This window comes from Callospermophilus lateralis, chromosome 11 (assembly GCF_048772815.1).
Source record: "Callospermophilus lateralis isolate mCalLat2 chromosome 11, mCalLat2.hap1, whole genome shotgun sequence".
Classification (NCBI taxonomy): domain Eukaryota; kingdom Metazoa; phylum Chordata; class Mammalia; order Rodentia; family Sciuridae; genus Callospermophilus; species Callospermophilus lateralis.
Window position 1 is genome coordinate 63,496,290 of NC_135315.1, and position 27,194 is coordinate 63,523,483.

Below are 27,194 nucleotides of genomic sequence, written 5' to 3' on the forward strand. Positions count from 1 at the left end.
CAAAAGAAAAAGAAAAAAAGGAAAGAAAATGTTAATCAAAGTCACGGAGATTTGACTTCATATCCACTCTGAAAGCTATTTTTAAAAAGAAAAGGGGGAAAGTGTTGGCTGGTGAGGATGCAGAGAAACTAGATGCTCATACATTGTGTCGGCTGGTGAGGAGGCAGGGAAACTAGTACATTGCTTGTGGGAGGATAAAATGATGCAGACACCACAGAAAAGTTTGGTGGTTTAGCAAAAGTCAAAACATAAAATTAACAAATGACTCAGCTGTTGCATTTCTAGGTTTATATCAAAGAAAAATGAAAACATATGTTCACCTACAATTACACATACGTTCGTGGCAGTATTTATTCAATAGGAGCCTAAAGGTGAGAACGATCCAAATGTCCATCAACAGATAAATGGAGAAATGTGGTATATACACAATGGAGTATTATTCAGCTATACAAAGGAGTGAAATACCAACACATACTACAACTTGGATGAGTTCTGAAAATACACTGGAAACAGAAGTCAGATACTAAAGGTCACATACTTATGATTCCATTTACAAGAAATATTCTGGACAGTCAAATCCTCAAGACAGCAGATGAGACGCTGCGGGAATTGGAGGTGAGAGAGTATAATGGACAGGAGGTAGTGTTCTGAGTGTCCCCTCCTCTCTCCCGAACTCCTGCAGGATGCTCTCCCATGCTCCAGGCCATCTCTCAAGGAACAGCAACCAACCCCACTAGTTCTCTCATGTGCGGCCATCTGAGGAGGACAATAATCTAGGCATCACAAGCACACCAAACAGGTTTCCCCCTTTAGCCAGGGAGAAAGGAAAGGAAAGAGTAGGGCAGGAGGGGACAAGGAAGTTTATGCTAAAGAAAGCATACAGGCTTTGCAGTCTGACAAGTCAGGACTCCAATGCTGGCATTGCCATATCTCAGTCCTGAAACCTGAACAAGTTCCTTCATCCTCCTTACTCAGCCCATGTTACCAGGGCATCAGGGCATCTATTTTTTCCCTGCGAGGCATCGGCACAGCACAGGGTCTGCCTCAACCTAAGGCTCCATCTGTGGACAGGCAATAATGCTGCTGACCCTGTAAGGTGACAGAACACTGGCTCAAATTTGTACCTGGTCACTGAACTGTCTAAACTCAATGAGGCACACAAGTAAAAGCACATTTCATCCAGCAACTGTCTTTTAACCTTTTAATATGCTCCATAGCTTTTTGATCATGTTACACTATAAGAATAATCTTTGGGAGAAAATAGCACTCATTTTCAAATACTAAAAAGTTCTGAATTAAAGCCTTCCATCTTCCACTGGGCATGCCTGTAATCCCAGAGACTCAGGAGGCTGAGGCTGAAGGATCATGGGTTCAAGGCCAGCCTTGGCAACTTGGCAAAATAAAAGGACTGGGGATGTAGCTCAGTAGTAAAGAATCTCTGAGTTCAATCCCGGGTACCAAAACAGAAATCAAAAAGCCTTCAATTTTCTACCATTTGCACAATTTTCAGAGCCTCAGGCCTGTAGGAATTTGGTCACATGGCCTATTCCTTTTTTAGTGAAATATCATTTATATACCATAGAATCCATTCAAAGTGCACCTATATCCACAGGGAATTGATTCCAGAATCCCCTGTGGATACCAAAACCCTGGGTGCTCAAGTTCCTTATGTAAAAGGGTGTGGCATTTGCATATACCTACACATACCCTCCCATTTACTTAAAGTTATCTCTAGATTACTTAATCACACCCAATTCAATGTAAATACTATGTAAATGGTTGTTACACTGTATTGTTTCAGGAATAATGACAAGAAAAAAGTCTGTATGTGCTCAGGACAGACAAAACCATCATAGGTTCAACTATGGAGTGATGTCAGCAATGACATAATATTTCAAAAATATTTTCAATCAACAGCTAGCTGAATCTGCTCATGTGAGATCTAGGGATATGGAGGGCCGTATCAATAACTTTCTTGTATGTTAGCATTTTTTAAATTGTGGTAAATATATACAAAATTTGTCATTTTAACCCTCTTGAAGTGTGCTATTCAGTGACACTAATTATGATCATAATGTTGTAAACCTATTATTACTCTACATATTTCAAACTTTTTTCATTACCTCAAACAAAAACTGCAACCATTAAGCATTAAGCCCTTGCCCCATAATCAGAGACTGATGCAAAAAAGGCACCTGAAAAAATTCAATACCCTTCCAAGATAAAACCAATGAGTTAACTAGGAGGAGAAGGCCAGTTCCTTGATATGACAAAGGACACATGAACCACAGCTGAAATGACAGTGGTGACAACCTGAAGCTTTTCTCCAAGACCAGGAAAAAGATAAGAATACCTTTTATACTATTGCTATTCAACACAACCCTGCAAGGTCTAGCCAAAGCAATTAGGCAAGGAATAAAAAGAAAAAGCACTCAGATTGGAAAGAAAGTAGTATCTGTTTCCAGATGACACAATATTTTATGCAGAAAACCTTAAAGAGTCTACCCCTTCCCAAAGAAATAATCCTTAAAAACTAATAACTCAGGGGCTGGGGCTTAGTGGTAACGTGCTTGCCTTGCATACGTGAGGCACTGAGTTCGAACCTCAGCACCGCATAAAAATAAATAAAGATACTGTGTTCATCTACAACTACATAAATATTTTAAAAAAACCAGAAAGCTAGTAATTCAGCAAAACTGCAGATTATAAAAACCAACACACAAAAACCAGTTTTATTTCTATGTAATAACAATGAGCAAAACAAAGAGGAAATTAAGAAAATAATTTCACTTACAACAGTATCAAAGCTAATAAAATAGCTCAAGAATACACTCAATCAAGTTTTATCACACACTAAAACCCACAAAATATTGCTAAAGGTTAAGACAAATAAATGAAACATGGCATGTTCATGGGCTAGAAGACCTAATGTTAAGATGACAATACTAGTCACCTGCCTATAGTGTCAACTACAAAGCTGAGGCACCAGGATTGCTTGACATCAGGAGTTCAAGGCCAGCCTGGATGACGCAGTGACATCATCTCAACAATAAAAAGAGGAAAAAAAGACAATTCCACCCAGTAATCTACAGATTCAATGCAACCTCTACTACAATCCCAAAGATACTTTTGTAGAAAGAAACAATCCATCTAAAACTCATGTGGAACCTCAAACGACCCCAAACAGCTAAACAATATTAAAATAGAAGAACAAAGTTGGAGGATACATTTATTGATTTCAAAATTTACTATACAAAGCTATAATAATTAATTGTGTGACATTGATTAAAGACAGACATACAGACCAATGGAACAGAGCACCCAGAAATAAAATCACTTGTGTACAGTTAAGTGATTTTTCAATAGGGTATCAAGATCCTTCTGGAGAAAGTCTTTTCAATAAATGATGCTAGAAAATCTGTGTCCCTAACATGCAAGAAGAGCAAAACTTTAGCTAACACCATATATAAAAATTAAGTGAAAATAAATCAAAGACCATCAAGTATAAAATTTAAATCATAACCTAAGGGAAAAAAAAAGGCGGGGGGAACGTTCATGACTTTGGATTTGACAATGATTTCTTGAACATAACACTAAAAGCACAAACAACAAAAGAAAAAAATGTACTTGTCAGATTTTTGAGCTCTGTCTTATCAAAATTTAAATCCAAAGTAGTGAGTTTTTTCTTCTTCACATAAAAATTGATACTGAAAGTGACTGAAAAAATAGGTTTCAGAACCAATAATTATTTTCTTCTACCAAAAAAAAAAAAAAAAAAAAAAAAGGAGACTGACGAGGTTCTCAGATGGAGAGAAATTTATTATAACACAATTACAAGACTACAGGTGGATGCAGGAGCAGAATCAAAGATGTGGATACTTGGGCTGCAGTTACAGCTCAGTGGTAGAGTGCTTGCCTGGCATGTGTGAAGCACTGGGTTTGATCCTCAGCACCACATAAAAATAAATGAATAAAATAAAGGATTTGTGTCCATCTAAAACTAAAAACAAAACCAAAAAAGATATGGGCATTGGAAGTAGCTTATTCATGCATCACATTGTAAACGAAACATAAAACACACACCAGAGGGCCACATCTTTCTCCCATTCCATGGTTTTGTTTCCTAAAGCAACATTTATAAAAGATTACTCATTCTAGTTGAAGTAAGGGCAAAATTTATCACTCGGGTTGCTAAAATGAATTAACATCACATTTACAAAGTGATTTTTACAGATCATGTTGGGTTAATAAGATTCTCCAGAAAATTTTTAAGTAAAAATATATTTCCAATATTCCATATTCTTTTAACCATACCATTATCTGGTTCTAAACTGATCTGAGATTCAATTACAGCAGGAACACGTCATTTGTACTATTAAAAGTAGAGATCACAGATGTCTATTACAGCCACACTGACCTCATCAGCATCCCTTCCCTCACCCATCCAATACAAAAAGTCATTACTGACTGTGGGGCCCCCTTTGGGTTTGTAGCTGACCAGAGCCCTATGCACCATTGGCTCTCCTCCCTGATAGGCCAGTTAGCTCACTGTTACAACCGAAGCCCCCAATTCCAAGCAGTCTTTTTACAGACAATTGCTATTAGATGGAAATCAGGTCCACTGAGGATGACTGAGTTACTATAATTTCTCCTATCTCAAAAATAAATAAATAAATGGCCCCTCACAAAACTTGAGGTGAATTACAAAGCCACATGACAAATGGCTAAAGGGTAATGGAGACTGAACCCAGGGGCACTTTGCCACTGAGCTCCATCCCCAGCCCTTTTTATTTTTTTAAGCATATAAAAGATAAATTCATCTTGATGCCATGCGATGTTAATGCTAAGTGGCCAAGGCTGGCCTCCAACTTACAGTCCTCCCACCTCAGTCTCTCCGGGCACGGAGATCACAGGTGAGAGTCACTGTGCCCTGCGGATAATGGATTTTTATTTGGTGAATTTTTGTATTTGCTTTAATATGAACTAGTCCATGTCAAACAGAAATTAAGAAATGTTTCCTTTACAACAAAAGTGCTGCTGCACCCAGCATGATGCTGAGATGACAGCCTCCGTGCCCCCACAACACAGCAGCTGGTTCATAAACACATCACACAACCCAGACGCCTGTTCTGCTGTCAGTCTCCTCGCTCTTTCAAGGAGACCACAGAAGACGTGACTACTTTAATCTTAACCAAAACACGGGGCTCAGGCTTCCCATGTACACTGCCTACAGGGAGTCTGTGCAGCAACGTGACAAACCTGCATCATGTTGTTTGTGATTAGGATGTTTAGGCTAATGTTTTCCAGAGAGCATGAGATTACAGATTTTTAGGAAAAGAAGCAGAAAAACATCTTTTGCTAGGTCCACATGAAGCGTTTTCCAAAAGAGTTTCTCTAGCTTGGACCCTCTGAAAATTATCTTGTAAAAGAGCGTCTCAAGACCTCACAAGCATTTAACTGAAGGTGCTACTTTGCAGGAAAGAAAGAAATATTTAATGACAACAGTAATTCCAATGATTTGGGAGACTGGAGCAGGAGGACTGCCAAGTTCAAGGCCAGTCTCAGCAACTAATCAAGGCTCTAAACAACTTAGTGAAACCCTGACTCAAAAAATAAAAAGCACTGGGGATGTGGCTCATTGGTAAAGCACCTCTGGGTTCCATTCTCCAGAGCCAAATAACTAAATAAAGCCAAACAGTTTAAGTAACTTCAGAATGTAGGAATTTGAATTTTTTAAATGTTTTTTGGAGTTATAGATGGACAGATACCTTTATTTTGTTTATTTTTATGTGGTGCTGAGGATTGAACCCAGGGCCTCATGCATGCTAGGCAAGCACTCTACCCCTGAGCTACAGGCCCAGCCCAAGGAGTTTGAGTTTTTAAGCATATGAAAGAAATTTATCTTGATGCCACACAATGTTGAACTTGTCTTTTCATGAACTTGCCTACTTTGGTTCCTACTATATATTTCAAAGGGAAAAATGAAGATCTGATATTCATTCATAGGGACAGCACTGAAGAATATACATCAAAGTTTCAAAGAAAGCCAAACACAACAAACAGTAGGTGCCACTTATCATTTAAAGTCACATAAAATGTTAAAACAACTTAATAAGTCTTCAGGCAAACTGGGCACATCATCCATCTGAGCTCAGTTTATACCCTTCACTTCCTTCCCCTGTAGTGTTTTACATGGAGACAATCACAAAATTTACAGGACAGAGAGCTGGGCAATGCCCGTTCCCGCCTCAGGAGGGCGCCTTACCCAGGTTGTGCCGCTTGGACTTGGCGTGTTCATGGATGTGTTTCTTATTGAAACAGCCAAAGAAGACGCAGTAGAGGCAAGAGTGGAGACGGTTCAGGTGGACGCCACAGACATGGCAGACGCAGGACTTTGCCTGAAATTCAAAGAAGAGAATCAGTAAGTAGTGCAGGAAGCAACAGGAGAGGTAAAAGGGAAATGCCGAAGCAAAGCGAAGCCAAGTCAAGCCATCCTGGAGGAAAGGAAAGGGAATTTTATTGCAAATGACTGTTCATTCTTTCAATTCCCCTTAAAGAGACTTATTTCATTTATCTTAAAATTAGCGCCATATGAAAAGATAGCCCATGACCTCAATGTCAAAACCCAGTATGGTGTGGTGGTAACACACGTGTAATCCCAGTTACCTGGGTAGCAAAGGCAAGAGAATCATGAGATGAAGGCAGCCCAGCAACATAGCATGACCGTACTGTGGAAAAACAAAAACAAAGCCCGAAAAGCTAGTGGCATGTTTACCACATTTTCCTCCCCAATCCCAACAGGCACCCTAAACCGACATGGTACTGTCCCACTGCAGGCCAGCTACCCACACCCTGAGTATCATTTGAGGCTTGATAACCCTAGTTTCGAGAGCACACACACCTAGAAGCAAAAAAGCAAAACAGAAACCACACACAGCTGCAGGGGGTGGTGCACACCTGTAATTCCAGCAACTTGGGAGGCTGAAGCAGGAGAATGGCAAATTCAAAATCAGCCTCAACAATTTGGCAAGACCCTGTCTCAAAAAATAAAAGAGCAGGGGTAGGGTGGGGGGGGGAGAGAGTGGGGGGGGAGAGAGTGGGGGATATTGCTTAGTAGTTAAGCACCTGGGTTCAATACCTGATCCCCCAGTCACCAACCTCCAAAAAGAAAACACCACACACACACACACACACACACACACACACACACACGGAATAGGAGAGGTTGAATCAAAGCAATATACACAAACAAGAAAAAAGTAACAACAATTTATTACTAAGAAATAGACCACATAAACATAACATTTTAACAGCAGCAAGTATGAGCACGGTGGTAAACAATTCTTACGCAACTGCAACACTCAAAAGGAAGGCTGACTTCCAGCACTACAGGGGACAACTAAAAGGAGATGACATCTTAAGAAATTCCAGCAAGAACAAATCATTTACATTGAGTAAAAATTCCAAGCCCATATTGAAATTAATACTAAAGACACACACACTAACTCTAAGTCGTCTTCACAGGTGAATTCCAACTAACAATTACAGTGGAAGGCCAAAAATATAAAATCTCTACTCTATAACCATAGTAATAACTGATTCAAGCAAGAATAGGCAACAGACGTTTCTAAAACCATTGGGTAAAAAAAATCAGTAATTCAAAAAAGCTAAAATGGCAGAAACAGACCAAATACCCGCCAAATGATGATGGGGCACACAAACTGCAGTGGAGCAATTCCCCATGAACAGAAAGGAGGACTTGACAAGCCGCAAGGCAGCAACCCTTGAACACATGACCCAAGTAAAAGAAGCCCGACACCAAAGACCACGGGGAGTAGGATTCCACCCACACAGAACAATGAAACCACAGAGAGGACCCAGACTGCCAGGGCTGGGGAGGAGAGCCGGATAAAAAACGGGCTGTAACCCGAGGAGGTGGGTGGTGGCCGCAGGTCTGAGCACACACTCACAGTCGCTGAAGTATATGTTTTTAAATGGTTAATTTTACCTAGAAACTCAAAATGTAAAAGCTTCCTTTAGGACTGAGAACTTGGGTCAACACCACCTTAATCAAACTGAACTTTCCCCAGCAAAACAACCCAATCCATGACAGAGCACTGCCTCCAGCAAGGTCCACACCTTGACTCTGCTCAGGAGAAAAACTCACAAGTCCAAACTGACTCTGCAAAATATCTGTTCTGTGTTCTCCAAAGATACCATGTACAAAAGACAAAAAGCTGGAGAACTCTAGATAAACAGAATCTGAAGAGACACACACAAAAAAAAATGCATTGCATGATCCTGGGCTGAATCCTATATCCACATGATCTCAAGTCATAAACAGCATTATTGGGAAAGTAGAGCTATAGCTTGGATTTGGAAGCTTGGAGCTATTGGGAGGTGATGGAAACTCATTTAACAGAGGGGCCTAGCGGGAGGTCTCTGGGCCACTGGGGGCATGCCCTTGGAGGGCACTGTGAATAACCAGTTCTGCTCAGCCACTGGCTCCTGCCATGATGTGCTGCCTGCCACAATCCCAAAGCAATGAGGCCAACTGATCATATGTTGTAACCTCCAAAACTGTCAGCCAAAATCAACCTCTTCTCCTTATAAACTGATTATCTCTGGTTTTTGTTAGAGTTTTGAAAGGCTAACAAGTGGGGCATTTAAACAGGGATATGTTAGAATATATGATTCTATTAAAACTACACTTGGATTGGGATCGCTGCACTGTGGTTGTGGAGAATAATGAGCTGGTTCTTAGGGGAGGTGCACTTAAGGGTAGGTACCATGAGGTATCTTCCAGAGGACTCAGGAAGAATGGCATACAGAGGCATAAATGAAGGGCAAAAGCCGAACCTCTGGGAACTCTAGGAAACTATGTGACATTCACACAGTGCTCTTACTATTTGTTGTAAGTTTCTTAATTTCACAAATACAGGGAAAGCCAGTATCAAACTGCATGAAACCCAACAATTCCACTTCTAGGTTTACGTGCAACAGAAGACACTGCAGATCAGAATTTCACAGCAATGTTATTTGTAATACCCCAACATAAGAAGTAGGCAAAAATATTCCCCATGAGGAAAGATGAATGGTTGTGTGATCAACTCACAGAAGACTACACGGCAAAGCAAGGGGCCTATGGGGCACTCTGCGGGGTGCAGGACTTTACACTGCACTGAGGGGAGCAGTGAGACAGGCAAATGCATATGGCAGGCTCCCATCACAGAAGCAGCAAAGCCAGTCAAGGGCTGTGGAAATCTACACCAATGGTTCCCAGAGGGCCAGGGGAGGGACACAGTGGCTTGAGGGGGGTCCTGGGGTGATGAGTGCCATCCCCCGTGCCCCCTGCAGTGGTGATGCACATTCACTTTATGAAAAGTCACTGAGGTATATGTTTTAAAAGGGGTGAGAAACCACAGCATAATAATAAACAACACACAGAGAATCTACACACATATGCTTGAAGACATACATGAAATACTATGATGATTAAAAGAAGAAAAGCATATCTGATCATGGAGGGTTGGGGGAAAATCAGAGAAGTTTGTATGTGAGAGATGAGAGCTCAACACTATACGGCACAGCCCTTGCAGTCAAACACAAGGCCTCACTCTAGTGGGCAGACAACTCACTGAACAGTCCAGTTCAAAGAAGTAAACGAGCACCAAAAAAACAAGCCCACAGGCCTGGGGTTGTGGCTCAGTGGGAGAGCGCGTGCCTAGCACCTGTGAGGCACTGGGTTCGATTCTCAGCATCACATAAAACTAAAGGTATTGGGCCGGGGTAGTGGCTCAGAGGTAGAGCTCTCACCTAGCATGTGTGAGGCAAGCACCACATAAAAGTGAAATAAAGACACTGTGTCCACCTATAACTAAAAAATATTTTTTTTTAAAAAAGGCATTGTGTCCATATCTACAACTAAAAAATCAGCACACAAGTCACACACTTTCAACTGCTCCATTAAAAGCAGGTAAGTTTAAGAAGGTAAGTCTAATTCTCATACATTCCCAGGAGTGACTTTTTTACCACCATGAACTTGATATAATTAAAACACCAGGTGAAAACATTCTACTATCCGTGAAAAACCAAGGGAAGACCTGAAGCTGAAGACCTGACTGGAATCAGACCAACTTCTCAAACAAACCCACAACTCTGTGGAGACCCTGAAGAGCCAAACTTGGACCTTCAACACAGACAGAGCACTAACATAGATCTCAGCATCCACCTAGTCAAGACCTTCATTGGGCAAATGAAGGAACAGCTAGCTGTGTTCTCAAACGGGCCAAGAGACCCACCTGCCAGGCCTACCAAAAAAGGCTACCAAGAGTACAAAACCAAATGTCGTTATATGTGACAAGTGCTCTACAAAATGTAAACTGCTGGATACATGTGAAATATCACAATCACAAATGGGAAGCTCACGTCACACATCTGGCAGAAGCAGGGATGAAGTAAAAGGCTCTGGTACTAATGACTCAGCCAAGCAGCCTCAGCTTCCCAAGTGTCAATTACACATGCACATGGAGCAAGCAGATCACCTTGAAGCCTTATTTTAACCTGCTGTTCCCCTTTGGTTCCCAGAGTCTTATATAAGAGCTGCTACCAAGTCATGATACCTATTACAAACACTCAATTCTACTTTAATTTCTGTTCTTCAACACTTTCTACAAGGGCCTGCCAACATAAAATACTAGAAGATGACTCAAGTATCTATATGGCAGATCATTTAAGTCTCCAAAAAGTGAGTTTATCTACTTCCGATCTAAGAATCTGTCTGTTCAACATCAAGTGGATCAGATCTGTGTGTCGTTAAAGACAACCTAGCACAACTTAAGATCTGGCCAATGGAATCAGGCTGAGCCAGTCCCTGGATCAGAGACCAATCTGTAGCAGCTGATCCAGAGGACGGAAAAACAAAATCCAGACAATGAGAAAGTCAGCAAGTCGATACCTATAAGACATCACTATAACCACACAAGATACCACTATAACCATACTCTGGAGCAATGTGTGTCACCCAACAAAAGCAGCCAGTCTGAAAAGACTATACTATAGGAACCCAACTCTAAGATTCTGAAAAAGAAGAAAAACACAGATGGTAAACAGATCAGTGGCTGCTAGGGAGAGTTGAGCAGGGGAAGCAGTGAAACTGCTCTGTATGTGACCCTAGTGGTGGGTGTATTTGTCAAAATTCATTGAACAGGGACAGAGGCTGTATCTCAGTAGCAGAACATTTGTCAGCATGGATGAAGCATCATGCTGGGTGCAGCAGCACTTTTGTTGTAAAGGAAACGTTTCTTAATTTCTGTTTGACATGGACTAGTTCATATTAAAGCAAATACAAAAATTCACCAAATAAAAATCCATTATCCGCAGGGCACGGTGACTCTCACCTGTGATCTCCGTGCCCCAGAGACTGAGGTGGGAGGACTGTAAGTTGGAGGCCAGCCTTGGCCACTTAGCATTAACATCGCATGGCATCAAGATGAATTTATCTTTTATATGCTTAAAAAATAAAAAGGGCTGGGGATGGAGCTCACTGGCAAAGTGCCCCTGGGTTCAGTCTCCATCACCCTTTAGTCATTTGTCATGTGGCTTTGTAATTCACCTCAAGTTTTGTGAGGGGCCACTAAATTTTACAGAACAGAGCCAACCTCCACTGGTCTTGCAGGCTCACACCAGTACTCCTAGTTACACGAGGGATAAGCAGAGGGATTCCAAGTTCATGGTCAGCCATGGCAACCTAGGAGAGACCTTCTCAAAATAAAAACTAAAAACTAGGGCTCAGGGTATTGCTCAGTGGTAGAGTGCCAATGGCTTCAATCTCAGTGTCACATACAAAAAACAATCATCTTTTACCCATGCAAAATTTTACATGACACAGTTGGAGGATGCCAGGATGGAATACAGGCTATGAGAGAAGAATCTGGTTATCCTGCAGGTAGAGGACACAATGCACTGAAAGGGGTAGGAAGAAAGTTCCTAGGTAACTTGGCAATGAGTGAAGGGTGCTCACTAAAGGAAAGGCGTACCCAGCACTAGTTCTGAAACCTCTACACATGTACACAGAGACTGAACTATTTCAAAAATGGACTGTGGGTGATGGGAGCCAAGTTTCTCTCTGTTAGACACAGAAGTTACAGATAACCAAGAAGGGAAAACTAGAAAATGATCCATATAATACTGGATTAGAGTTGGAGACACCATGTATGGCTTAATGTGGATGCAAAGGGATATACTGAAAAAATTATAGATGTGTGTCCAGATGGATTAACACACACAGGTCTATTTTTTAATGCTATCCTCAGACAGCCAAGAAGCCACCATATCCCAGTAATAAATGAGCACACCAGTGCCCAGATCCCGGTTTCTAATTTCATTCTCTAATAAATGGAACCAGGGATCCTTGGAGAAATGGCAGAATCTAACACCAGAGCAGAAAACATACAATTTGACCCTGAAATATTTTGCAATACTGCAAAGTAATGAAATGCTCAAAAATGACAAACAAATTAATGTGGAATTACTTGGAAGGCTGAAGTTGGAGGATTGCATGAGCCCAGGAATTCGAGGCTGGTCTAGGCAATGTAGTGAGGCCGTGTCTCTTAGGGAAAAGAGAGGAACCAATAATGATATGTCAAAAGGACACAGAAGCCAACTGAAAGAGTTCCTAGTAACTGAAGCTAGAATATGAGCAACAAAATAACATGAGGCTGGGAATGTAGCTCAGTGGTAGAGCACTTGCCTAGTATGCGCAAGGCCCTGGGTTCAATCGCCAGTATATCAAAAAATGAATAAATATTGTATTATGTTTATATTTATTTAACATCCACAAGTTCCCCCTTATAAGTAAATGATTGAGTAAACACATAAATGGGGGAGAATGAGCAAATCTTCCATATAGAAAAACTCCAATGTATAGCCACTCTGACCAGGCACAACAGCTCACACCTATAACGCCTCCAGCTTCTCAGGAGGCTGAAGCAGGAGGACTGCAAGCTTGAGGCCAGCCTGGGCAACTTAGCAAAACCCTGTCTCCATATAAAATAAAAAGGGCTGCAGATGTACAGCAGTGGTACCAAAAAGGGAAAATAAATAAATAAATTACACACACACACACATCTTCTCTGCCCTTGAGGAGGAACAAAACTACCCACAAAAGTAGGACCTGTGCAGTGACTTCCTTCCAATGAGGACAGTGTGTAGAGGAAAAGTTACTCTGCAGTGGACAAACCAACATGTAAGATATCAGCCATATGGTCAAGTTCACTATCAAGAGTGGTAAAACATCGGGCACAGTAGTGCATGCCAGCAGCTCATGAGGCTGAGGCAGGAGGATCACAAGTTCAAGGCCAACCTCAGCAACTTAGCAAGATCCTGTCTCAAAATAAAAAATAGAAAAGGATAGAGGTGTGGCTCAGTGGTATGGTGTCCCTAGGTTCAATCCCTGGTACCAAAAAAACAAAAAAAAAAAGGAGTGGTAAAACATCCCGATAGTATTATCCTTCATACAGTATTATGAGAAGGGTACTTTACTTCTGTGGTCTTCCTCCCCGAGCCCCATAATCACAAGAAAAACTAGATACACACAAAGGAAGGGATATTCTACAAACCACCTTTCTACTCTTCTTCGAAACTAACAAGGAACCGGGTGCAGTGTTTATATATGCAATCCCAGTGACTAGGGAGGCTGAGGCAGGAGGATCACGAGTTCAAAGCCAGCCTCAGAAAAAAAAAAAAAGAGGTGCTAAACAACTCAGTGAGACCCTATGTCTAAATAAAATTCAAAATAGGGCTAGGGATGTGGCTCAGTGGTCAAGTGTCCCCAGTACCTGCCCCCCCCCCAAAAAAAAATGTCAAGGATATCAAAAACAGAGCCTGAGGGCTGGCGCTGGGGCTCAGTGGCAGAGCACTTGCCTAGCATGTGTGATCCTCAGCACCTCATAAAAATAAATAAAATAAAGGCATTTTATCCATCTACAACTACAAAAAAAATTATATATATAAAAACAACACAGAGCTTGAGAAACTTAGGGGAGTCTAAGAGGATATGATGACTAAATGTCACCATGGGACCCTGGGGCTGAATAAGGACATTAGGTAAAAACTAAGGAGATCCGAATGAAGTACAGAGTGCAGTTAACCATGTGTCAGTATGGGTATCAGCACTGCAATGAGAGATGTTAACAATCAGAAACTGGGAGAGGGGTTGTGGGACTTTGTAACTCTTCAATAAATCTAAAAATGCCCTACAAGCTGACTAATTTGCACAGAACTAACTATTCATACAATCAAGCAGAAATAAAACCGAGGCAAACTGAGAAACATGGGTGAACTGTATCAAAGAGCAAGTGCATCAGTGTCAAAATCTTGTTGATAGTTTCACCCCTGGGGGAGCTGTGAAGAAGGCAGAGAGGACCACTGTTACTTCTCATACCAGCCTGTCAATCTACATTGACCTCAAAATAAAAACTTTGATTAAAAAAGTACAATGTATGCATGTGTGAAAATGTCAACATGAAATCCACTAATATGTATAATTATTATGACTGAATAATTATATGTAAAAACAGTTTTTAAAGGTCAATCAGAAACAGTAGAGTGCACCTTTAGTCTCAGCTCTCAAGAGGGATGAGAAAGGAGGACTGCCTGAGCCCAGGGCTTTAAGACCAGCCTGGGAAACAGGGACAAACCATCCCCTTTAAAATAAAGTATTCCCATTCAACCTTTTCCTCTGAATGGAACGACCTATCAGGGACGGTGTGATGATCTGAGAAATCAGCTCCCCCAAATAAAGCAAACTGCTGATTCCTCAAAGAGAGGGGGAAAAAAAAGTTTGAAAAGGGAAAAAGTCCAAAAAAAACAACAAAAAAAACATGGAAACGTGAGCTAAAATAAAAATAATTAATGAAAGAGGGGAGAGCTCTCAACAGTGTTCTTACCACCACTGAAGACTAATTTAGTCATCAACAGAGCTAGTGACACAGGCAGACTTCCCAGTCCCTGGTGTTGGGTTGTGTTTTGTGCAGTACTAGGGATGGAACCCAGCACCTTGCATGTGCTAGACAAGCAAGCACGCTGCCATGAGCTACGGACCCAGCCCTTTTGAAGATTTTATTTAGAGGCAGGATTTCACTACATTATAGCAGCTGGCCTCAAACTTGCAGTCCTCCTGCGTCTCCAGGATTACAGGTGAGCACCAACACGTAGAGCTGGCCCTTAGCCTTCCCTGTGCCAGACCGCACGTCCTGAAGTATTTCCCTAGTTATCTTCCAGAAACTTATTCTACAACCACCCCATACCAAACTCCCACGACATCAAAGTCCCTTACATAAAGTGGGATAGGTTCTGCACAGAACCCAAACACATCTTCCCCCATCACCTCTAGATTATTTAAAATACCTAACAGAATATAAATGCTATGTAAGGAGTTGTTTTACTGTTAGGCATAATGACATGGGAAGAGGCTGTACATGTTCAGTACAGACTCAACCTTTTTTCCCCTAGTATTTTCAATCTATGGCTGGTTAAATGTAGGCTTTGAAAATTAGGAGGGTGGACTACAAATCTTTCTCTAAAACATGTGGCACGGTACCACTAATTCAAGACAAATAACCCAAGATTACTTTTCATCTAAAATGACCTCCTTTTCCCCATCACAAAGGCCTACACCACCCCCCAAATACCGACTGCACAAGCTGCTCCTCTTCTTATTGTACACCAACTGAAAACTCCTATGGTCACCTGTAAAGATACAAAAGGGAAGCCAGGACACCATGCCTGTTCACTATCTTACACATCAGTGCTTTATACTGCGTTTCTCTATCTCTCCTTTTAACCATCCCGGCCTCCGCCCTGATGTTCAACACATGGAAGTGAACTTTCAGATGCAGTCTAGGCTTTGCCCTAGATTATTCCTTTTTTTGTACTAGGGATTGAATCCAGCAGTGTTTAACCACTTAGCCACAACCCCAGATCTGCTTATTTTTTGAGACAGGGTCTCATTAAGTTGCTGAGGCTGGCTTTAAACTTGTTATCCTCCTGCCTCAGTCTGCTGAGTCCCTAGGATTACAGTGTGCCTAGCCCAGCAGATTATTCCTTCTTTAAACTGATTAACAAGTTTAAGGCAAAAATTAGCATGCTATTTCACACCTACTGTTTTGGGGGCTAATTCCAACTTCAAGTCCTGAAGGCACAAACTCAGGGGTGAGTCCACAAATTCCTTCAGTACTTCATCTGACTCAGAATTAAAGAGAAAATGGGTAGTCCAAAAAAGACTCAGCCCCTTTCTTCCAAAGGGTGTCCATTTCTTATTCCTCCAACAGTGCTATTAAGATTCCAAACACAGAAGCAGGAAAAGTGTTCCTTTACCACATGAATTCACCCTTCGCCCTCACCTGGTCCTGCCCAGATAGTTCTCCCTCCTCTCTAGCCCTTTCCCAAACTAAAAACTTCCCCTAAGCATTTTTACCAGAAGAGTTGATTTACGACCCAGCATTGGAAGCTTTCCTCTGGAGGAGGGGCTGCCATAAAACTTAAGAGCAAAGAAAAGAGAAATGATTATTTAAAAACAAACAAACAAACAAACAAAAACCCCTGCTTTCCAAGTATCTACATACTCAAATTATAATGCAGAGTATGTTAAGTCACAATAACCAGTAATAACACTTCCTGACTTTTTATGGCCAGTTGCTGTGTTTACACTTACCTGAAGTGGTAAGACATTTGTTACATTTAACATATACCAGAAATGCAAAGAGGAGACAGGTAATAGTGAATTCTAAACCCTGGGAACATTTTTACATTCAGCAGTACAAGATTTGTACTGCAATTCAAGCCTAATTGGGAAGAAATCTAATAAATTTGATCATGTTTCCCCTCATTCCCTTATCTAAAGAAGGATCAAAATTTAGATACAAAAATCATAACCTGCCTCACCTCAAATGAGAAAATCTGTCACTCCTATTCATCCAGGGATTCATTCCAATGGTTAAATTGTAGCTGAGAATGGCAACTCAAAAGGACACCTTCATTTACTCAGGAGGCTGAGGTACAAGGATCATGAGTTCAAAGCCAGTCTCAGCAAAAGGCACTAAGCAACTCAGTGAGACCCTGTCTCTAAAAAAATACAAATCAAGGCTGGGGATGTGGTTCAGTGTTGAGTGCCCCGGACTTCAATCCCTGGCACTCCACCCCCAACCCCACCCCACCCCCCAAAAAAAACTATAATTTAGGGCCTGCCCTAGTGGCCCATACCCATAATCCCAGACACTGGGGAGACTAAGGCAGGAAGATTGCAAGTTGAAGACCAGTCTCAACAACTGAGCTAGTCTAAGACAGAGAAGAAGGAGAGAAGGAGGGAGGCAGGGGGAAGGCTGAGGGCGTACCTCAGTGGTAGAGTGGACCTAGGAGCCACTCTCGGTACCACCAAGAAAAATACATACATACATACATACACTGAAGTATTGTCAAAGTTCATATCTTAAAACCAAATACATTTTAATCCTATACAATTGTTAATCACCATAGTTAAATTGCTTCTTAAACTAAATTTTCCTTAACTGGGCCACTCAGTGTTACAAATAATCACATGGGATTTGAAATAATACAATCAAAGAAAAACAGATTCAGGATTAATTGTTGGTAGACTACTAAATGGCAGTGCAATAATTGACAGTACTGAATTTCAAAAGAAATATTTATCACCGCCTGCCTATAGCTTAAATTTTTACTAGAGAACACAGATGTGGTTCAATAGCTTTCAAACTAAGCAATTAAAATTAGACATTAAAAATATTAATCTAAGCCTCACTGCAAAAAATAAGAATTTCATATCTTAGGAAATTAGGCTCGGAGCTAGGGATGTGGCTCAAGCGGTAATGTGCTCACCTGGCATGCGCGGGGCGCTGGGTTCGATCCTCAGCACCACATAAAAAATAAAATAAAAATAAAGATGTTGTGTCTGCAGAAAACTAAAACATATTAAAAAAAAAAAAAAAGAAAGAAAGAAAATTAGGCTCAGGAAGCTGAGGCAGGAGGATCACAAGTTCAGAGCCAGCCTGAGCAACTCAGTGAGGCACTAACCAATTGAGGGAGAACTTGTCTCAAAAACGTTTAAAAAAGGGCTAGGGTTGTAGCTGTTGTGGCTCAGTGGTAAAGAATCCCTGGGTTCAATCCCTGGTATCAAAAAAAAAAAAAAAAAGGGAAATGAGGGATGAGGGGATTCTCTATTTATTCCTGTAGAAATGCATTTTACATCAAATCTTAATCCAAAAACGAATAAAACAGTTGCAACAAGATTATCAGCTAGTTTTAAGAGTCATAATTCCATAAGTAGCAATAATCTCACTGAGTTAAAAAAAAAATTGTTTCATCTAATCTTAGTTCATTCTAAATGATAACTATGCCCAGCACCTTTACTATCTTACTATCAAAAACAAAAAGAAAGAGAACACTTAACAAGGTCTACAAACCCAGCAGATCTATTGGTTTTCCCATTACAAAGTGCTATTCAAGGTGGAAATTGATAACGACTCCCAAGTTAGGGTCGTCATTTGCAAAACTGCGTGGAATTATTTTAAAAAAAAAGTTGAAGAATATTATTTTCTGATTTCCAAATATTAATAAGCTTAATTGCTTGGATGTACACAATTGAAAGAAAAAAAAAAAAAAACAATGGTATCACTGTGACTACCTCAATGGTTCCTCACTGCAGAGGCTCCAAGCCCCACCTTTACCATCAGCCAAAAAAAAATTTTTTTTTTAATTCACTTCTCCGTAGCTACAACACAAATCCTCAGTGGTCGTGGCGACGCGCCTCTCCACAGCGAGAGGATTCGCTCGGCTCATCCCCGCCCGCCCTTCTCTCCCCGCCCCAACCCCGTCCATTCCACAACTGCACCAGGGGAAAAAAGGGACGCCCTCGCCCAGTCTGTCCCTGTAGACCCTGGCCCTTGGGGGTACCCTGTCCAGTACCCTAGGAACACCCTAACCACCCAGGTCCCGGGCACAGGCTCCTGGTCCCAGTACTGGGATCCGAGCCCGGACCTGCACGACTAGACTCTCAGATGTCACGGAGCCTTCAAGACGGTTGGCCAGGGTGACCGATGCAGATCACCCAAGGCCCGGGGGGTCTTCCTCTCTTTATCTTTCCCCGGGGGCCCCCATCCCCTCCCAGTCCTGGAAGATTCCTGGAAACCCTCTCCTGCAGCCCCAAGCTTCCCTTGCAACCCGGTGGCAGAAACCCCCCCCTCCCAGTTTGCATTCGCCCTCCCCCGCCCCACCCTCCGAGCCCACAGGGGGAGGTGGGGGGGATGGGGAATGAGAACGCCCCTGCCCCTCCCCCCCCAATGCACGCAGCCCCGGGAGGCGGCGGGAAGGTCGCAGGCCCTCCCCTCCCCACCCCCATCAGGGGCCCCCAAGACCCCTAATCCCCGCGTGCCGCACCGCGCTGCAGAAAGGGGGGGGGTCCTGGGGCCAGCCCAGGCCGCGGAGCTGGCGGGGGTCTCACCTTGCGCTTGCGGGCCTCCGCGGTGCCGCTCCACACGAAGCACTGGTAGATGGCCCGCAGGTTCTGTTTCCAGTTGTCCACCTTGAAGCTGCCCAGGTGCGAGCAGCCCGGCGGCGCCACCGAGAGCTCGGCGTCCATGGCCTCGCCCTCGGGCTCAGGCCGGGAGACCATCGGGGGCAAGGCCCGGCCTCGCACGGGGGCCGGCGGCGAGGGGGGCGAAGACGACGCCAGCGCGGCGGGAGCTGCTGGGTTGCGCGCCCCGTCGGCCGAGGCACGGGCGCCGGGGAACAAAGCGGGCGGCCGCGGCGCCGGCGGACAAAGACAGAGCTGCGCGAACGCCGAGGGGAGGCGGCGGCGGTGCAGGCGCCGCCCCCGAGCTGCGGCGGCCGCGGGCCCCTCAGCGCAGAGCTCTCCGGGTTCGCGGGCGGAGATTACGTCACCCCGAGCCAGCCGGCCGGCGCCGCCCTACTGCGCAGACTCCAGCCGGCAGCAGCCCCGCCCCCCCCCCCCCGCCGTCCCGGCTCCTCCCACGCCCGCAGCTACGGGGCGGTGGAGGGGAAACAAAGGCCCGGCCTCACGTCTACGCCATTGGCTGCCGACTCCCACCGCGGCACCTCCGGCCATTGTCATAGGCTGACAAAACCGTCCGTCTGGCTCCGGACCGCCTCTCGGGACGCCGGCGACTGGACTTGCCGGGCCTTCCACTCGGAACTGCGGAGGCGGGGGGGGGGGGGGTGCGTGCTGAGGATTGGGTGGCGCTGGATGTCCGTCAGGGCGCGGAACCGGTTTGCACCGGCCTGAGCTCTGCCGCAAAGAGGCGGGGCTACGGGCGGGGGGGAGTGGGAGGGGGCGGCGTGGACTCTGAGCCTGCGCTCCCCTCTCCCTGGGCGCTTCTCTGATGTGCGGTGCACTACCCTGGCAACCGGACCCGGTCCTGTGGGACTTTCTCGCAGGACCCTACCGCCTTCGTAGCCCGTGTTCCCGCTGCAGTGTCGGGGGCGTTAGATTGAACGGCGAGCCTCCTGTTTGGCACTCCTTCAAGGATGCACTTTGGGGTCCGTCCCAACCAGGAGCCCGCAGTCCAGGGGAAGAACTAACCACAGAGCTGTCCAGTTGAAACAGGATGCCAGTCACGTACCGAAGTAGAAATTTCATAAAACCTGCAATTTTTTTTTTTAGGTTGCATTTTATTTTTTTTTAATTTATTTATTTTGCATTACAATTCTTAATACACCATCACACAATAATTTATCATATAAAACCTGCATTTTTTTAAAAACCGAAAAGAGAAAAAAAAAAAAAAAAAGGCGAAATTAATTTCAGTGAGACAGCTTCGACAACCCAACCTAGCCTGAATATCATTTAGCCATGTCAGCAAGAAAATTGTTAGTGAGATATTTTCCAATTTTGCAAGAAGTCTTTGAAATCTAGTGTGTGTTTCAAGCACACCCAGTTTGTACCGGCCACATTTCAAGTGCTCCTGGCTGCTAGGTCCAATGATGAGTGCCATCAGCCTTCTTCTCTGTGGGTTCCACCGTCTAAGGAAGGATTCAACCCACCCAGGATAGAAGATACCTGGGGGACAGGGGAGGTGTCCTGCACTGAACGCGTACAGACATTTTTCTTGACGTGATTTCCCAAGTGTCCTTGTTCCCTAAGCGATGCAGCGTGACAACGATTCATATAAGCCTTTACATTGTGTTAACGATTAGAAGATCTGTGGTTTTAGGTATGCAAGAGAGCCAGGGGCGGTGGCACACACCTGTAAGGCCAGTAACTCTGAGGCATGAGAATGTCAATTTCGAGACCAGGGGAGGCGATGTCTCCAATTTTTTTTTTTTTTTTTTAAAGGTTGGGGGTAGGGATGGGTGGCGGTTGAGAGGGGAGGGAGGAGATCTTGGGAAACCTCTTGAACGAGGTGGGATGCTGCTCCCCAGTACTCATCCCAGTGCTTGATGGTTTGCAGCATTCTTCCACAGATAGGAGAAAACCAGTTGCTCTCCAGAGCTGTCACCAGTTAAAAAAAAAAAAGAGAGGGGTATCATGGTTCTTAAAGCTACAGCGCTTAATTTGTTGATTACTGCATTTGTGTTGGGGGGGGGGGCAGATTGCCAAACACAGTTTTGCCTCAGAGCCTTTGAGTCTGTAGTCTCTCTTTATGCCTAAAATGCTTTCCAACACACCCCCAGTATTCCACGATTTATGCTCCCTGAACTCTTTCCAGGCTTTATCAGAAACTACCTTTTCCATGAGGCGTTCCACTGCCACTCTATTGAAAATTAAACCCTCTATTCAAAATTCTCTATTCCCTTACCCTGCTTTTTTTTTTTAAAGACTTTTTTTTTTTAGTTGTCAATGGACCTTTATTTTATTTATTTATTTATTTATATGCAGTGCTGAGGATCCAACCAGGGGCCTCACGACATGCCAGGCCCTACCCTACCCCTACCCCATACCCTTTTTTTTTTTTTAATTTTTTTTTTTTTTTTAGTTATCGTGGATATTTATTTATGTATTTGTATGCGTTGCTGAGAATCAAACCCTGTGCCTCACATATGCTAGGCAAGTGCTCTATCACTGAGCTACAACCCCAGCTCTTACCCTGCTTTTTTTTTTTTCCTCCAAAGAACTTATTAACCATCTGACATAGCATTCATTTACTTTGTTTGTGGTGGTGGTGGTCTATTCTCTCCAAAGCATGAAAAAATCCATGAGGATGATGACAGCATCTCCCAGTGCCCCAAAACATGAATGCCTACTTGCAGGTGTTCCCAAATTGCCTGCTGAATTAATTAGCTACCTAATTAACCACAAACACATAGGAAAATCTAATAAGACTATCCTTGGAATAAAACACTGGTTAAGGTAAGGTATATTTGAGGAAGAAATATGGGCTGACTAAAAAGGGAAATTGCAAATAGTTAATAAGTCTGGAATTAAAGATTATGTGGGACTGGGGTGTGGCTCAGTGGTGGGCACATGCCTAGCATATTTGAGGCCCTGGGTTTGATCCCCAAGACTGAAAAGAATAAAGAAATACGAAAGTATATGTGATTGCAGGCTGGGGTTGTGGCTCAGAGGTAGAATGCTCGCCTAGCATACATAAGACACCGGATTTGAGCCTCAGCACCACATAAAAATAAAATAAAGGTATTGTGTCCACCTATAACTAAAAACAAATCAATAAATATTTTTTTAAAATTCTATGTTATTCTCTCCATAAATGCTGTATGTGAGGAGTGTTCTGACGTTATTGGACTTATAAATGATTTTTGTTTCAAGCATGTGTATTTAGCATTTAAACCCTAATATTGGTCTATATTAATCTATGTTAGTTATATTAATTAAATATATATATTAATATATAACTATATATATATATTAATTATATTAATCAATATGGTCACCAACTTCAGAAGAATTTCTTTGCTCTCTACTTGAATTAATACATAAGGATTTAAAATGCTCTATAATCAGAACAGGCTTACTCACAATCTGGAATATACTCGAGAAGCAAACTAGCAGAAACATGGACAGTGCTCTTTAGTACATTTTTTTTAAATGGGGGAAAAAGTGGAACCAACCTAAATGACCATTAATAAGAGAATTGTTGAATAAACTATGGAATGGCTGTTCTAGGGAATACTCTGGAGCCATTTATAAAATGGAATAGGTAGCAGGGTATGGTGGCACATGGCTGTGACCCCAGCAACTCTAGACCTTGAGGAAGGAGGATCCCAAATTCAGGGCCAGCCTGGGCAAATAAACAAAACTCAAACCAGAGTAGTTCTATAAATATCACTATGGTGTGAATATTTTCAAAAATGAAAAGGTCGGCGGCACACACCTGTAATCCCAGCAGCTTGGGAGGCTGAGGCAAGAGGATCTCAAGTTCAAAGCCAGTCTCAGCAATGGTGAGGCGCTAAGCAACTCAGTGAGACCCTGTCTCTAAATAAAGTACAAAATAGGGCTGGGGATGTGGCTCCAGTAGAGATCAGTGGTAGAGCATTACCCTAGCAGAGAACACTGGGATCAATCCCCAGTGGCACAAAAAAAGAAAATAAGATACTAATAACATTAATTTTAAAAAGAAGTAGTTCTATAAATATCACTATGGTTTGAATATGGCTTGTTCTCTCCAAAACTCTCTCCAAAACTCATGTAAGATATTTTTGAGACCCAGTCTCAAAAAAGCAAAAAAAAAATAATAATAATAATAATAATAAAATAAAAATATAAAGGGCTGGGCTGGGGATGTGTCCTAGTTGTAGAGTGCTTGCCTAGCTGAACAAGGCCCTGAGTTCCATCCCCAGTGTTACCAAAAGCTTGGTCCTTGTCCCCAGTGCTAGTCCAATAATGAGGACAGAGCTGGAGCTGGGGTGGTGGCTCAGTGGTGGAGCGCTTGCCTACCATGGGTGAGGCACTGGGTTCAATTCTCAGTGCCTCATTAAAATTAATAAATAAAATAAAGGTCCATCAACAACTAAAAAAATAAAATTGAAAAAAAAATATATTACAAGGGTGTTCAGAAGTGAGACCTTTGAAAAACAATTAGTATTAGATGAAGTCATCAGGATGGGACCCTCATTGCTGAATACAGTGGCTTATTAAGAAGAGGGAGAGAGAACAGATTGGCACATGCTCTCCCTGTATCTCTCTGTGCCATCCCCGGGAACTCTGCCAACAAGAAGGCCTTCCCCAGATGAGGCTCCTTGCCCTTGGTTCAGGACTGTGAATCAAAATGAATCTCTTTTCTTTATGACTTACCCAATCACCGGTATTGTGTTATTACCAACTGAAAGTGAGATAAGTCAAGTACTGATGTGAAGTCTGCAAATCATAAGTAAATAAAACAAATTATAGAAAATCACAGATGATATCCTGACACTAATGAGAAAACAATACTCGCGTGTGAGTGTGTATTAAAAGTCTGGAAGAAACAAACCAACCCATTAATAACAGTTAATTTACGGTGAGGGAGATGTCAACTTGGATTCATCCATAATGCTGGATGAAGCCAGGCACAGTTATCCTGTTATCCCAGTGGCTCAGGAGGCTGAGGCAGGAGGATTGCAAATTCAAAACCAGCCTCAGCAACTCAATGAGACCCTGTTTCTAAATAAAATATGAAAAAGAGCTGGGGATATATAGCTCAGTGGTTAAGCGCCTCTGAGTTCAATTCCCCAGTACAAATGAATATATGTATGTATCTATAAATATTTTAATACATATATTATATATTATATATATCAATATTTATATATATAAAATGTTGGATTTCTTTTTTTCTTTCTTTCTTTTTTTTTTTTTTGCAATAATACTGGGGATTGAACCCAGGGGCACTCTACCAATGAGCTACATCTCCATATCTTTTTCATTTTTCATTTTGAGACAAGGTCTTGCTAAATTGCCAGGTGCATCTCAAACTTGCAATTCTCTTGCCTGGGCCCACGAGTATCTGGGATTATAGGCATACACTACCTCAGATGGTTTTTTTTACAATGAGAATTAATCATATATTATTTTGTACTTAAAAATCACCAAAACTTGGGCTGGGGATGTGGCTCAAGTGGTAGCGCGCTCGCCTGGCATGCGTGCGGCCCGGGTTCGATCCTCAGCACCACATACAAACAAAGATGTTGTGTCCGCCGAAAACTAAAAAATAAATATTAAAATTCTTTGTCTCTCTCTCTCTCTCTCTCTCTCTCTCTGTCTCTCTCTTAAAAAAAAAATCACCAAAACTTTAAAACAATGACAAAATATGATGATACAAGACAGTGTAAAAAAATCAAGACTCAGAAGAAAAAACAATGTTTAAATTCATACATTCACGTGATTCTTCAGTCATGGTGCAAAATTTCCCCTTATGCATTTATTTGTCTACCCAAAAAACAAGTCAGAATGCAAAATTCCAGCCCTTGCCCTACCATGTGCAATCTGTGTAGCCTTGGGCAGATTGTCCCATTTCTCAGCCCATTTATTTATCTATTGATACTGAGTGATATCAACTTGAGATTTATAATTAAAGGGGTTTGGCAAGGAATAAATGAGATAATCCGTACTAAACTCCTAATGTATGCCTATTGTTTATTAAGGATTCAAGAAACATTAGTAATTATTGATCTGGTAGTTTCTGGAAATTGAGATGATTAGGACAGTTTCCTACTTTAAAAATCCCACAATGAGCCAGGTGCAATGGCACACACCTGTAACCCCAGTGACTCGGGAGGCTGAGGCAGGAGGATCTCGAGTTCAAAGCCAGCCTCATCAATGGCAAGGTACTAAGCAGCTCAGTGTACCTTGTCTCTAAATAAAATACAAAAAAGGGCTGGGAATGTGGCTCAGTGGTGGAGTGCCCCTGAGTTCAATCCTCTGTACCCTCCCCAAAAAGAATTCCACAATCTAGCGGAATTAGAAGCAATGTAACCAACGTTAACAAGTGTCTTAGTACATTTTGTGCAGCTATAACAGAATACCTGAGACCGGGTAATTTATAAATAACAGAAATTTAGCCAGGTACGGTGGTGCCTGGCGGTAATCTCAGGTACTTGGGAGACTGAAGCAAGAGAATTGTGTGTATCTGAAGCCATCTTGGGCAACATAGTGAGACCCCCCATCTCAAAAATTAAAATAAATAAATAAATAAAATAAAAATGTAAAGGGCTGGGCTGGGGATGTGTCCCAGTGGTAGAGTGCTTGCCTAGCTACACAAGGCCTTGAGTTCAATCCCCAGTGTTACCAAAGGCTTGGTCCTTGTCCCCAGTGCTAGTCCAATAATGAGGACAGAGTTTGGAGAAAAAGGAAAAAGAAGTTTTATTGCTTTGCTAGCAAAGGAAAACACAAGGGACTCCTGTCCTAGAGGCTGTGATTCTACCCATTTGGGGGATTCATGGGTTTTTAAAGAGGTGATTCAAAGGCCACGTTCCAAGTGTTCTCTTTTGGAGTTGTAATTCACTTGTTAATTTGGGAGACAGTCATTTCTGAGATCTTCTGGTGCCACCCCCAAAGTCTGAATTACTTTGTTCTGGTGATGGATGTATGTCCAAGGACAGTTACTTCTGCCTAGGATAGGGAAGAAGAGCAATCCCGTTTCCTCTGAGATTAGAGAGGAAGAGAGATTAGGAGGAGGAAGAGGAAGAAAGGAAGAGAAACAGATCCTTTTAACAGTAAGTCGCAGTTGGGCGCAGTGGAACACGCCTGTAATACGGAAACCTTGAAAGGATCACAAATTCAAAGCCAGCCTCAGCACCTTAACAAGGACCTAAGACACTCAGTGAGACCCTGTCTCTAAATAAAATATAAAAAGGGCTGGGGGGCCAGGTGCGGTGGCACATGTCTGTAATCCTAGTGGCTCAACAGGAGGAGGATCGTGAGTTCAAAGCCAACCTCAGCAAAAGTGTGAGTCACTAAGCAACTCAGTGAGACCCTGTCTCTAAATAAAATACAAAACAGGGCTGGGGATGTGGCTCAGTGGTTGAGTGCCCCTGAGTTCAATCCCTGGTACCCTCCCCTCCCCCAAAAAATAAAAGGGCTAGGGATGTGGCTTAGTTAGTAAGTGCCCTTGGGTTCAATCCTTGGTATCAAAGGAAAAAGTTACAGTGAAAAAAGACTCAGTGGCCCGGCCCGGAGTCACAGCCTGTGATTTCTGTAGTTGAAGAGACTGAGGCAGGAGAATTGC

At 42.7% G+C, this 27,194-nt stretch overlaps 1 protein-coding gene across 1 annotated transcript in view; it reads right to left on the minus strand.

Annotated features, from left to right (window-relative positions):
• Nucleotides 1-19,926, minus strand: part of Usp22 (ubiquitin specific peptidase 22) — a 38,726-nt gene extending 18,800 nt beyond the window's left edge. Inside the window, exons 1-2 of the mRNA XM_076869934.1 lie at nt 19,517-19,926; nt 6,266-6,398 (exon numbers count right to left, since the gene is read on the minus strand). Of these exons, the coding sequence (XP_076726049.1) occupies nt 6,266-6,398; nt 19,517-19,687 (304 nt within the window). The 5' untranslated portion in view covers nt 19,688-19,926. The remainder of the gene's footprint in view (nt 1-6,265; nt 6,399-19,516) is intronic.
• Between the last annotated feature and the right edge of the window lie 7,268 nt (nt 19,927-27,194).